Source organism: Pristiophorus japonicus, chromosome 1 (assembly GCF_044704955.1).
Source record: "Pristiophorus japonicus isolate sPriJap1 chromosome 1, sPriJap1.hap1, whole genome shotgun sequence".
Taxonomy (NCBI): domain Eukaryota; kingdom Metazoa; phylum Chordata; class Chondrichthyes; family Pristiophoridae; genus Pristiophorus; species Pristiophorus japonicus.
Genome location: NC_091977.1, coordinates 512,451,314 through 512,466,120, shown reverse-complemented (window position 1 = coordinate 512,466,120; position 14,807 = coordinate 512,451,314). Strand labels below are relative to the sequence as shown.

At 41.3% G+C, this 14,807-nt stretch overlaps 1 protein-coding gene across 12 annotated transcripts in view; it reads right to left on the bottom strand.

Annotated features, from left to right (window-relative positions):
- The window catches only part of LOC139277362 (focal adhesion kinase 1), a 759,656-nt gene that overhangs the window by 417,748 nt on the left and 327,101 nt on the right, over positions 1 to 14,807 (bottom strand). For all 12 annotated transcript variants that reach the window (XM_070895775.1, XM_070895782.1, XM_070895811.1 and 9 more), the window contains one exon: positions 11,151 to 11,371. In XM_070895775.1, the coding sequence (XP_070751876.1) occupies positions 11,151 to 11,339 (189 nt within the window). In that variant the 5' untranslated portion in view covers positions 11,340 to 11,371. The remainder of the gene's footprint in view (positions 1 to 11,150; positions 11,372 to 14,807) is intronic.

Below are 14,807 nucleotides of genomic sequence, written 5' to 3'. Positions count from 1 at the left end.
ACTCCCTCAGCACTGCACTGGAGTATCAGCCTAGATTTATGTGCTTAAGTCCCTGAAGTGGGATTTGAACGACAACCTTCTGACTCACAGGCAAGTGTGCTACCCACTCTTCCCTCGTATCGAGGATGACTTGCTTCCACACCAAAAAGGGACGAGTTCACAGGTTTCAATGAAGGACCTGACATTCCAGGTCCCGAACTACATGTTGAAGGGTGGAAGATGGCTGTGCATGGATTTTTTCTAACGTGTGGTGGCCATTGCACACCATCCACCACACGGGCTTGACAGAGCTCAGTCTTGGTCCAGTGGCAAGGATTAACCAAGACGACTGGAGACCAGCTCTGCTGCATGGACTTAGTCCGCACATACATGTCGCAGTGTGGGCTGGCCTGTGCTGCCCCTGGGCCCTTGCCTCTTCTGGGCCTCGATCACGTCGCTCTACAATCTTTCGCCACTCCTTCGCCCCGACCTCGCCATTCCTCTGCTGCTTGCCGCCTCTCCTGCTGTACCTACCCACGCTCCAATCAGCGACCTTTATTTTGGTGACATCCAATCCAGTCACACTTCTCTAAGTCGTCGCCCTCCTACACCAACTGGCGCTGCTCCCTCAAGTGGCATGCCTCCACGCTGCTCCCGGGCCGCCGTACTCCGCTCCTTTTATGGCCCCGGCCTGCGGCTGATGGTTTCTCACAGTTTGGGGCCTCCACACTGCTCCCGGGCCGCACATCTCCGCTCCTTTTATGGCCCGAACTGCCGCTGGTGGTTTTTCATAGGTTGGGGGCCTCCATGCTGCTTCCGAGCGGCGGCTACCCACTGAGCCACAGCTGACACACTTATGCTACATTATGCTTTTGAAAACCACATGTAAACTGACATGTGAATTTTAAGTACTCAATCATAAAACGTTTCCAGTTGCTTTAACATGTTTTACATGCTCCATCATCATGTTCTCTCTACTACTTTAAATAAAACCCTGAGCAATAAGAAATCTTTCAAAAATGGCCACTTATCATGAATAATTGGTAAACTTAACTGTATTCTGACGATTTCTAGGAATGAACACAGCATAAGAAATAGGAGCAGGAGTAGGCCATTCGGCTCTTCGAGCCTGCTCCGCCATTCAATAAGATAATGGCTGATCTTCAACCTCAACGCCACCTTCCTACACTATCCCCATATCCCTCAATATCAAAAAATCTATCGATCTCTATCTTGAATATACCCAATGACTAAGCATCTATCGCCCTCTGGGGTAGAGAATTTCAACGACCCACAAACCTTTGAGTGAAGAAATTTCTCTTAGTCTCATTGAATTTTATACTTTTTTTAAAATGAGATCACCTCTCATTCTTTCAAATTCTAGAACAGAAGCCTGATCTATGAAATCTGTCCTCGTGTGCCAATCCCCCATCGCAGGAATCAGTCAAGTGAAACTTTGGTGCACTCCCACTAAGGTAAGGAGACTAACACTGTACACAGTACTCCAAGTGTGGTCAAACCCAAGCCCGATATAACTGCAGTAAGATTTATTTATTCTTAAATGCAAATTCTTTTGTAATAAAGGCTAACATACTATTTTCTTTCCTAATTGCTTGCTGTACCTACATGCTAACTTTCTGTGATTCTTGTACAAGGATACAGAGGCTCCTTTGCTACACGGTTATTAATTAGCCCTGTCTCATTGCACAATGCTGGATTTAAAATATCCTGTTCCAGAGAAACATAGAAAATAGGTGCAGGAGTAGGCTATTCAGCCCTTTGAGCCTGCACCACCATTCAATATCATGGCTGATCATTTCCTCAGTACCCCTCTCCTGCTTTCTCTCCATACCCCTTGATCCCTTTAGCCGTAAGGGCCACATCTAACTCCCTTTTGAATATATCTAACGAACTGGCCTCACCAACTTTCTGTGACAGAATTCCACAGGTTCACAATTCTGAGTGAAGAAATTTCTCATCTCAGTCCTAAATGGCTTACCCCTTATCCTTAGACTGTGACCTCTGGTTGTGGACTTCCCCAACATCGGGAACATTCTTCCTGCATCTAACCTTTCCAATCCGGTCAGAATGTTATACGTTTCTATGAGATCCCCTCCCATTCCATTGAATATAAGGCTAGTCGATCCAGTCTTTCTTCATATGTCAGTCCTATCATTCTGGGAATCAGTCTGGTGAACCTTCCCTGCACTCCCTCAATAGCAAGAATGTCCATCCTCTGATTAGGAGGCCAAAACTCTACACAATATTCAAGGTGTGGTCTCACCAAGACCCTGTACAACTGCAGGAAGACCTTCCTGCTCCTGTACTCAAATCCTCTCGCTATGAAGGCCAACATGCCATTTGTCGTCTTCACTGCCTGCTGTACCTGTATGCCAGCTTTCAATGACTGATGTACCGTGACACCCAGGTCTCGTTGCACCTCCCCTTTTACTAATCTGTCACCATTCAGATAATAATCTGCCTTCCTGTTTTTACCACCAAAGTGGATAACCTCCCCTTTATCTACATTATACCACATCTGCCATGTATTTGCCCACTCACCTAGCCTGTTCAAGTCACCCTGCAGCCTCTTAGCATCCTCCTCACAGCTCACACTGCCACCAAGCTTAGTGTCATCTGCAAACTTGGAGATATTACATTCAATTCCTTTGTCTAAATCATTAATGTATATTGTAAATAGCTGGGGTCCCAGCACTGAACCTTGCTGTACCCTACTAGTCACCGCCTGCCATTCTGAAAAGGACCCGTTTATTCCTACTCTTGGCTTCCTGTCTGCCAACCAGTTCTCTATCCATGTCAATACATTACCCCCAATACCATGTGCTTTAGTTTTGCACACTAATCTCTTATGTGGGACCTTGTCAAAAGCCTCTTGCAAGTCTAAATACACCACATCCACTGGCTCCCCTTTGTCCACTCTACTAGTTACATCCTCAAAAAATTCTAGAAGATTTGTCAAGCATGATTTCCCTTTCATAAATCCATACTGACTTGGACGATCCTGTCACTGCTTTCCAAATGCGCTGCTATTTCATCTTGACTAACTGATTCCAACATTTTTCCCACCACCGATGTCAGGCTGACTGGTCTATAATTCCCCATTTTCTCTCTCCCACCTTTTTAAAAAGTGGGGTTACATTAGCTACCCTCCAGTCCAAAGGAACTGATCCAGAGTCTGTAGAATGTTGGAAAATGACCACCAATGCATCCACTATTTCCAGTGCCACTTCCTTAAGTACTCTGGGATGCAGACTATCAGGCCCTGGGGATTTAGGCCTTCAATCCCATCAATTTCCCTAACACAATTTGCTGATTAATAAGGATTTTCTCGACATACTAATCTAGCAAACTACCTTGAATGCATTTCATGAACACATCCTCCACGCTATTACTGTAATTTGGTTTGCCCAGTCTATATGAAAATCAAATCTATTATTAAGGGCGTGGTCACAGGGCACTCAGAAAATCATTATATGATTGGGCAGTTAAGAACAAGTAGAAATGTTATCAACAGCACACAACGAGATCAAACTTTGTCCCAAGTATTTCATGAGTTACATTTTGTGAAAGTAATGATGTATGTGTATGTGTAGAATAAAAACATTTCATGATTTATTTGCTACACAGAGTCCACATTTTTTGAGATAGCCTCACTAAACAGTGCGAGAGTCGGGAGTAACGGCAAGTCTACAAAGGGCGCAGCCCAGCAGCATACTAAACAGCGCAAGAGTCGGGAGCAGCAACCCAGGGGGACACAAACAGCGAGGCCCAACAACACCAACTGACCTGGGAAGATAAGTAGTAAAAAGAATCAAAATCAAAGTGTGATGTCACAGGAAAGCAGGGAAGTGAATGGTCAGTTTTTCCATCTTTCCTGGGCATTGGTTAAATTAAGAGCTGGGATTAAAAGCAAAACTTGAAACATAATTAATTAAATACATTAGTGATGGCAGGGCAGGCGATCTGTTTCTGCTGTTGCATGTGGGAGCTGGTGGACACCATTGAGGTCCACAGCACCACATCTGCATTAAGTGTCTGCAGCTCGAGGAACTTCGGCTCCATGTTGATGTGCTGAGGAGTCCGAGCTGCGAACACTACGACACATCAGGGAGGAGGAGAGTTACCTGGACACTGTTCCAGGAGGCAGTCACACCCCTTAGATTAATTAATTCAAATTTGGCCTGTTGTCAGGGACAGCAGGGTAGGACTACAAGCGAGGCAGGTATGGGGAACCATGAGGTAGTGATGGAGGAGCCTCAGCCCTTGCTCTTGTCCAACAGGTCCGAGATTCTTGCTCCCTCTTTAGACAAAAAACAGGGACTGCAGGGAGAATGAGCAAACTGACCACAGCGCCATGATACAGGGGCCCATTCAAGTGGGGGGAGTAAAAATAAATGTTTTAGTGGTAAGGGACAGTATAGTTAGGGGGATAGATACTGTTCTCTGCAGCCAAGAGCATGAGTCCCGAAGGTTGTGTTGCCTGCCCGGTGCCAGGGTTAAGGACATCTCCTCTGGGCTGGAGGGGGACTTGGAATGGGAGGGGGAAGACCCAGTTGTTGTGGTCCACGTAGGTACCAACGACATGGGTAGAACAAAGAAAGAGGTTCTGCTGAGGGAGTATGAGTAGCTTGGGGCTAAATTAAAAAGCAGAACCACAAAGGTAATAGTCTCTGGATTACTACCTGAGCCACAAGCAAATTTGCATAGGTTAAAGACGATCAGATGAACACGTGGCTAAAAGACTGGTGTGGGAGAAATGGGTTTCGGTTCATGAGGCACTGGCACCAGTACTGGTGTAAGAGGGAGCTGGTCCGTTGGGAAAGGCTTCATTTGAGCCATACTAGTGTCCTGGCGAATTGAATAACTAAGGCTGTAGAGAGAGTTTTAAATAAAATAGTGGGGAGGGTTCAGGTGAACAGAAATTTAAAAAATCAAAGAGCGAGGAGAAGGCAATAGAGCAGGTTACCCAGACTGTGACAGGTAGGGACAGAATGTATAAAAATAAGAGCGTATCAGAAAGTGGGGTCAAACCAGGGAAAAATGGTTCAAAAAAAAATTAAAAGCTCTTTATCTGAATGCATGCAGCATTCGTAACAAGATAGATGAGCTGATGGCACAAATAGATATAAATGGGTATGATCTGATAGCCATTACAGAGACGTGGTTGCAAGGTGACCAAGGCTGGGAAGTGAATATTCAGGGGTAGGCTTAAAGAAAAGGAGGTGGGGTAGCTCTGTTAATAAAGGATAAGATCAGTGCAGTAGTGAGGAATGATATCAGCTCAGAAGAAAGATCAAGATGTAGTATGTGTGGAGATAAGAAATAATAAAGGGAAGAAGTCACTGGTGGGCATAGACTATCGGACCCTAACAGTAGCTACACTGTTGCACGGAGTATAAATCAAGAAATATTGGGGCTTGTAACAAAGGACCAGCAATAAGCATGGGCGATTTTAATCTTCATATTGATTGGACAAATCAAATTGGCCAAGGTAACCATGAGGAAGAGTTCATAGAGTATATCTGGGATGGTTTCCTTCAACAGTACATTGCGGAACCAACCAGGGAGCAGGCTATCTTAGATCTGGTACTGTGTAATGAGACATGATTAATAAATGAACTCCTACTAAAAGATCCTCTCGGAAAGAATGATCATAGCATGGTTGAATTTAAAATTCAGTTGGAGGGTGAGAAAGTTAGAACTCAAACCAGTGTCATGATCTTAAATAAAGGAGATTACAAAGGTATGAAGGCAGAGTTGGCTAAAGTGGACTGGGAAAATAGATGCAAGTGTAAGACGGTTGATAAGCAGTGACAGACATTTAAGGAGATATTTCATAACTCTCAATAAAAATGTTTGCCAGTGAGAAGGAAAGACATTGAGAGAAGGGAAAACCATCCGTGGCTAAATGAGAAAGTAAAGAATGGTATCAAATTGAAAACAATGGCATACAAAGTGGCCAAGTTTAGTGGGAAGCCAAAGGATTGGGAAACTTTTAAAAACCAGCAAAGGATGACAAAAAAGAGAGGGAAGATAGATTATGAAAGTAAACTAGCAAGAAATATAAAAACAGATAGTAAGAGTTTCTACTGGTATATAAAAAGGAAAAGAGTAGCTAAAGTAAACGTTGGTCCCTTAAGAGGATGAAACTCGGGAATTAATAATGGAAAATAGGAAAATGGCAGAGACTTTGAATAAATATTTCACGGTGAAAGACACTAAAAACATCCCAATAATGGATAATCAAGGGCGGACCTTAAAACCATAACTTTCACTAAAGAAAACGTACTCGGTAAAATAATGGGACTAAAGGTGGACAAGTCCCCTGGACCTGATGGCTTGCATCCCAGGGTCTTAAAAGAAGTGGCTGAAGAAATAGTGGATGCACTGGTTGCAATCTACCAGAATTCCCCAGATTCTGGTGAGGTCCCAAAGGATTGGAAAACCGCAAATGTAACGCCCTTATTTATAAAAGGAGAGACAGAAAGCAGGAAACTATAGACCAGTTCGCCTAACATCTATCGTTGGAAAAATGCTGGTGTCCATCATTGAGGAAGCAGTAGCAGGACATTTGGAAAAGCATAATGCAGTCAAGCAGAGTCAGCATGATTTTATGAAGGGGCAATCATGTTTGACAAATTTGCTGGAGTTCTTTGAGGATGTAAAGTTCACGGGGTTGGGGGCAATATATAGAGGATCGACTAACTAACAGAAAACAGAGTCGGGATAAATGGGTAATTTTCTAGTTGGCAAAGGGTAACTAGTGGGATGCCACAGGGATCGGTGCTGGGGCCTCAACTATTTACAATCTATATTAATGATTTGGATGAAGGGGCCAATTGTAATGTAGCCAAGTGTGCTGACGATACAAAGATGGATGGGAAAGCAAGTTGTGAGGAGGACACAAAAAAATCTGCAAAAGGATATAGACAGGCTAAGTGAGTGGGCAAAACTATGGCAGATGGAGTATAATGTGAATGTGGTAAAGTGTGAGGTTATCCATTTTGGCAGAAAAAATAAAAAAGCAAATTATTATTTAAATGGAGAGAAATTACAAAATACTGCAGTACAGAGGGACCTGGGGGTCCTTGTGCATGAAACACAAAAAGTTAGTATGCAGGTACAGCAAATAATCAGAAAGACAAATGGAATGTTGGCCTTTATTGCAAAGGGGATGGAGTATAAAAACAGAGAAGTTCTGCTACAACTTTACAGGGTATTGATGAGGCCACACCGAGCGTACTGCATACAGTTTTGGTCTCCTTACTTAAGGAAGGATATATTTGCATTGGAGGCAGTTCAGAGAAGGTTCACTCAGTTGATTCCTGAGATGAGGGGGTTGACTTATGAGGAAATGTCGAGTAGGTTAGCCTATACTCATTGGAGCTCAGAAAAATGAGAGGTTATCTTATTGAAACATGTTCGGTACTGAGAGAGCTCGACAAGGTAGATGCAGAGTGGATGTTTCCCCTCGTGGGGGAATCTAGAACGAGGGGGTATAGTTTCAGAATAAGGTGTCACCCATTTAAAACTGAGATGAGGAGGTATTTCTTCTCAGAGGGTTGTAAATCTGTGGAATTCTCTGCCCCAGACAGCTGTGGAGGCTGGGTCATTGAATATATTTACGGTGGAGATAGACAGATTTTTGAGTGATAAGGGGGTGAAAGGTTATGGGGAGCAGGCAGGGAAGTGGAGCTGATCCCAAGATCAGATCAGCCATGATCTTATTAAATGGCAGAGCAGGCTCGAGGGGCCAAATGGCCGACTCCTGCTCCTATTTCTTAGCATAGAAGTGGAAACCTGACTGACCATGAAAAGCATAAATTGAGAAGAAAAATCAGTTAAACACACTACCTATATCTTATTTAACACAAATTTTTGTACAAGACTAAATATATTCAACAATAACATTAAATAACTACCCAATATTCAGTATTTGCTGTCCAAAGTTATTAGGTTATCTTCCGTCCCTCTCTGGCTAATCAGTGACGATCAAAATAAAGACTTTTGCATTCATAAAGCACTTCATCATATGTGCAGGGTATCTTAAAATACCTCAGTCAATGAATTTCTTTTCAACTGCAGTTGTTGTTATATGTAGGCAAACAGAAAGCTAACTTGCACACAGCAAGATTGCACAAACAACAAAGTCTCGATAAATTATCAGTGGTTCTGGTTAAAGGAGAACTGATGCCTTACCCTACTTGAACAAACAGACTCAGTTTAATATCTCATCCATAAGACAACAGCTCTAACGCTGCAGCACTCCCTCAGCTGCATTTAAGTAGCAGCTGATATGTGCTCTAGGCTTGAGCCCATAACCTTCTGTCTTGAGGCAAGAATGCGACCAATCAAGCCAAGCTCAAACTCTCCAAATAAAATCTAAATGTAGCTATCAACTGTGTGCCTATAATGGGAAAATGGCACTGGTCCAAAATAAAATAATGTGCTAGTTGGAGGTCAACATGTTTGCCAAGCCATTCACAAAGTCATTCTAGGTTGCTATGAAAATAATTACCATACTACAAAACTGGAGCAATGTTCATTTTTTTTTAAGTTTAAGGATATAATATTTGAAAATCAACCAGCAGTAATGGGGTACAACAAAATACTTAAGCAAGTGATGTAGGCTACTATCAGGTAATTGACTATCTTACAGAAGTGAAGTATCTACCATTACATTTACCATGCTAAAATATTGGTTAAATAAAAACTACCGATGACCATTACTCCAATAACCCAATGTTGCACATCATCACAAACATTCTCAAGTTTGTAACACTTCTCAAGAGTCATAATGTACCTGACTACCTTTGTATTATAAGTACAAAACTAAAAATGACAAATATAATTGATATTTCCAGAATTCTGAACACTAACATTTATTTGGACTTTAAAAAAAAAAATCAAACTAACTGTATATTGGATCAGGTTTCCAGTTGCAAGTGGAGAACCTCGTACAGAAGCTGCTAGAGGTTTAATGTAAAAATACACTTGTGTTCTTGTTACTGAGTTTTGTGCTGAATTTGCAACTATTGCAATGTAAATTTGACTTAAAAATCGTGGCATAGAGCAGCCGATTTCCAGTCCGATTTGTCTCAGATGCCTCCACCAAGACTCATGCAAAGAGGGTTGCAATGTGTCCTTACTCCTTTTTTAATATTGCATGTATGCGGGGGCGGGGAAGAGAGGCGATGCATGCATTCATGGAGCACAATCATCAAATAATTAGGGTACATTTTTGATTTTTTTTTTAAACATACATCAATATCGAAACATTCATTTCCAGCAATTATTTTAGTCTCAATGACATTCAATTGCAATATATAAACCAAAAATACAACTTAGGCTCCGAGCGCAACAGTCAAGAATAGCAATCAATAGTCCAGGCAAATTGCACAGATAGTCTCAGATGTCTTCTTACTGCTCCTACTTCTCCAAAACAGACAACAGCTTGATAATTCATAGGCTCTCTGATGAGAAATTTGCTCATGGCCACAAATGAACCCAATCTGGGCTGCATCTTTATTGCACCTCTTTCAAATATGCATTGCATGTAATTTTAAGGTGATGACTGCTACATACTTCCACAAATGCTAAAGTAAGCTCATAATAAGGGGAGCCACTAGCTTAACATTCTTCCCATTGAAACTGAAGTAAATGGAAGAAAACACATAATTGGCAAAACCATAGCCCTTTGCCTGGTTGTCGGAAGTGGCCAAACTGCGATCTTGCCAACTTTAGCCCGACGCCTATCAACGCCAAAAACACGGAGGGGAGAAAACACAAGAAAAATTGCAAAAATCAAAAAATGAAATATCAGAAAACATTCACATTACACTTAAGTAATGAATTGCTGAAAAAAAAATTAAAAATAAAAACTTCAACTTACCTTTTCTGTAGGTCTTCCTACTTACCAATGTTTCTGAGGCTGCAACGCCTGCTTTTCTCATGCGTTGTTTTTTCACCCGAGTACAGGTTTGCCAAACGGCCAAATTTAAGCGGTGCGTTTTGTTTTGGCGTTGCAACGTGGCGATCCACCTTTTTGGTGATATTTCAAAACTGCCATTGGGGCCTTTGGGGAATTTCGAGAGGTTTCTTTTAAACAGCAAAAAAGCACTTGTAACGTGAAAAAAATCACGTCAGACTGGCGAATTTCTAGCCCTTAGGGACATAATCTTAGCTGAAGTCCATTGTTAGTGACCTTTAAAAAAATATATACATGCTTTGGCATATTTGTGGGATTCATCATTTGAGTTTTTAAACAATTTTTAGCTTAAACTTGCCAACAAATGTTATTTCCTCCAGTCTCTACATTTTTTGAGAAATAAAATTAGTTTTGCGATGCAGATGTTCAGTGTGGTTTGAACAGTTAGTCATCCCCTTTCAAGTACATTTTTTTAAAAAACAAATTAAAACTTTCTAGAATTATAAACAATGGCCCTGAATTTGCGGTCGGAGGCTTCCCGTGGGAAAATGCCTCCGATCCACAAATAAAATGCCCGTGTACCTGGTGGTCCGGGCCGGCCCAACAAATGAAAGTCGGGGATCTCCATTCATGCTTATGAGGATTCAGATATATAAAATTTTATTTTTTTGAAAAATAAATTTAAATGTTTTAAAGGGCTAAAAATAACCATACCTTATTGTACAGGTTTTTAATGATTAAATGATTGAAAATAATTATTTTTATGTTCAGTTAAAATCTTCTGCCAGTACATGCAGGTGTAAGGCCTGCTTTTACCTGGCATAAGAATTTTACGGGCATTTGCTGGTCAGAAGTTGGGCAAATAGCCCGACTCTCTGTCCGCGGATGCCCTTTTCCCGGAGATGCAGATGATTTGTCAAGAAGCTTCTTCACAGATCGTAAGTTCCGGGTTTTCGCACATATGCTTCGTGCACAAAACCCCGGAACTTGCGCGGCCCTTATGGGCGTGAACACATCTCGTACGCGCCTGTAAGGGCCACAAATTACAGGCCAAAATTTGAGAAATGTAGTCTATGTTATGCTGATTTTGTTTAACATGAACATTTCACTCCAAAAATGTAAATATTTCTTTCCTAATTTAAAAAAAAACCTTTGAAAACTTGAATTTTTCTCAAAGAATAATGTTCTGCTAAATTTCAGTTGAATAAAAACACCAACTCACCCGGACATCCGTGGCATCACCATGCCTGATGTTCATGGCCCAGGTTGAGGGCTCATTATTACTCTCAAAATAATGGAAGACCTTCAGCACTCGTTCCATGGCACCAGGGGACCGTTCCATACTCAAACGGGACTTGGCTCCTGAACCTGCTGTGTGATTTAAGTTTGGGTCAAGGTAAGCAGCTGCCATGCTTCTGCGGGATGCTATGTGCCGGTCATATTCTGTGGAGAAAGAAAATGAAAAGTTAGATGCAGAAATCTATACTCCAAAGAACCACGTATTTTGACACCAAAAATCAAACCCATGTGAAATACAGGAATGAAGTGTATTCAGTGAATTTGTCAGTATATGTAACAGGAAAAATTGAATTTAAAGCAAAATGTTCCTTGCTACTCATCATCTCCACAAACATTCCCACTGCATAATTATTTCACACAAAAATATTGTGCCAAGCTTTGAGTTTTAATAAAAGGCCCACACCGAAAATACGAACAAGACTTGAGTTTCTATAGTACCTGATCATATCAACAGTTAGAGGTTGCCTCAGGGGTAACATCCTCACCTGAATCAGACAGTTGTCAGTTTCAACCTAACTCCAGAGACTTGAGCACATAATTTAGGTTGACACTTAAATGCAGTGCTGAGGGAGTATGTAAGTGCTGTCTTTCAGATTAAACGTTAAACCGAGGCCCCGTCTACCCTCTCGGGTGGATGTAAAAAGTCCCCAGCCACTATTCAAAGAGTAACAGTGGCATTCTACCGATGTCCTGACTAACATTTATCCCTCACCCAACATCACTAAAAGCAGATTATCTGGTAATTTATCACTTGCCGTTTGTGAGACATTTCTGTGTACAAATTGACTAATACAATTGCCTCCATTATAACGATGACTACATTTGAAAAGCACGTGATTGACTGCGAAGCCTTTAGGACATCCTGATTTTGTGAAAGGCACGAAATCAATGCAAGCTCTTTCTTTCATCTCTACACTTCACAGATACTGCCAGACCTGTTGAGTGCTTTCAGCATTTTCTGTTTACATTTCAAATCTTCAGCATCTGCAGTTTGTGCTTTTTGTTTTATATATTTCAATCGTATTTTGTCAATGATTAATCCAAGCTGATCATGAGACCGCTCATGATCACTACATTCACCACACTCTTAGACACAAGAACATAAGAAATAGGAGCTGGTGTAGGCCATATGGCCCCTCGAGCCTGCTCCGCCATTCAATCAGATCTTGGCCTCAACTCCACTACCTTGTGTGTTCCCCTTAACCCTTGACTTCACTGTAGTTCAATAATCTGTCCATCTCAGCCTTGAATATATTCAATGATTCAGCTTCCACAGCTGTCTGGGGTAGAGAATTCCAATCTCATCAATAAGTGTGTGTTGACCACACCATCCATCTCCAACACCTTTCCTCTGTTGTTCAGCTGAGAGGGACTGCCCTCACCTGATTCCTATCTAGCTGTAGCCAGAGAATTCCTGCAATTACTTCTCTTTCCTCCCCAGCACCGTTACCTCTCGAGTCCCCCGAGCCTGAACCAGACTGTTCTCAACCTCGCCATGCTATTTGACCCGGAGCTGAGCTTCCAACCCTTCCATAACAAAAACCGCCGACTTCCACCGACATAATATTGCCAGTCTCCGCTCCTGTCTCAACCCACCTGCTGCTGAAACCGTTGTCCATGCTTTTGTGGCTTCTAGACTCAACTAATCCAATGCTCTCCTCTTTGGCCTCCCATCTTCCACCCTCCATAAACTTAAGCTCATTCAAAACTTTGTTGCTCACATCCTAACTCGTGTCAAGTCTCGTTCACCCATGCTCCCTATCCATTATTTTAAATTTCTCATCCTCATGTTCAAATCCCTCCACGGCCTCATTACTGTCACTGTAATCTCTTCCAGCCCTAAAACCCTCCAATATCCCTGCGTTCCCCCAATTCTGGCCTTCGCCCCACAATTCGAGGCTGTACCTTCAGCCATCCAGGCACTAAGCTTTGAAATTCCCTCCCTAAATCTCACAACTCTCCCCTTTTGATGCTTCTTAGAACCTGCCTCTTTCACCAAGAATTTGGTCACCTGTCCTAATGTCTCCTTCTTTGGTCCAGTGTAAATATTTGTCTGATCCTGTGAAATGCCTTGGGATGTTTTATTACATTAAAGGTGTTATATAAATGCAAGTTGTTGCTGCTATTTCTTTCTTGCTTTTATTCCTTCAGTTCATAGGAACACAGGAATTACTAGATGAAAGAAGACCACCGTTAATCTTGTTTGACTTCTACCATCCTGGTAGTCACATGATTCAACAATAATGAAGTTGTTGACGAATCAGTCTCTATAAATTAATCTTCAAAAGATCCAGATATGAGGCAATGAATGTCTTAGTGATGGAAAACTTTGGGAACCAAAGTCACCTCTCAAGCGTGCTACACTTATTTCATGTCTCAAATCACTCACATACTTTCTCAAAATATTGTTTGCTGAAATAAATCTAATTTGCATTTGAATAAATCAACACGTCTGCTTCCATCTCCCTCGGGAGCCTGTTACATAGATTTACCACCCACTCACTGAAATAAATAATGTTCCTCTCCATTTACTCTTGAACTGTGTTATGGAAGTGAAAGCAGGGGAAAATGAATTTCAATTAGAAATAGCTTAACCAAAAGAGATCTATAAATGAAACGATTTGGTTATTGCTTGAAAGTTCCACCCAAGAGATCTGTGCAAGTCATTTCTGTGGGGAATGACTTATCTACTGTTACAACTTCAAAAGAAGATTGGCAGAAGCTCTTGAGAAACAGCGCAAGCAGCCTTTTACATAATTCCTCCGGTATTCTGCAAAAGTTACTGAGAGTTCACAGAACTCCTGTAAAAGTTCACACCCAGGGCTTTTAAGATTTCAGTTAGAATTCTCAATGTTATGGCTGTGCCAGTTAGAGCTTACTAAAAAGATAACAGCAAAGATATATCAAATATTTTATCAATGTATTGCGTAAGCATGAATTATAAATATAAAAACACAACTTTCTACATAGATTTATTTGAGAAGCAGACTTAATTTTGAAGAAACTCTGAACATTCATTAAAAAACTGTAAAATGATACCAAACCAACAAAGATAATACATGGGACTACAAAAGCATTTGATGTTCTCAGAGCCAACAGTCTAGCTTTGTAACAGAAAGTTTGCTGTACAGATAAGAATGAGAGATTAACGATGAAGATGCATTTATCTAACATTTGAAGATGACAAAACAACCAACTTTAATTTAATCATTTGTGAGTTATCAAGTGCTTTCTCGCTCACACAATAAATTATTTTCTCGATTTTCTCTCATTATGTCCCATCTGATAAAGAAAACGAAAGCAAGAAAGACTTGGATTGAAATATCGCATTTCACGACCACCGGACATCTCAAAGCACTTTACAGCCAATGAAGTACTTTTTGAAGTGTAGTCACTATTATGTGGGAAACGTGGCAACCAATTTGCACACAAGCAAGCTCCCACAATAGCAATGTAATAATGACCAGATAATCTGTTTTTTTGTTATGTTGATTGAGGGATAAATATTGGCTAGGACACCGGGGATAACTCCCTTCCTCTTCTTCACAATAGTACCATGGGATCTTTAACGTCCACTTGA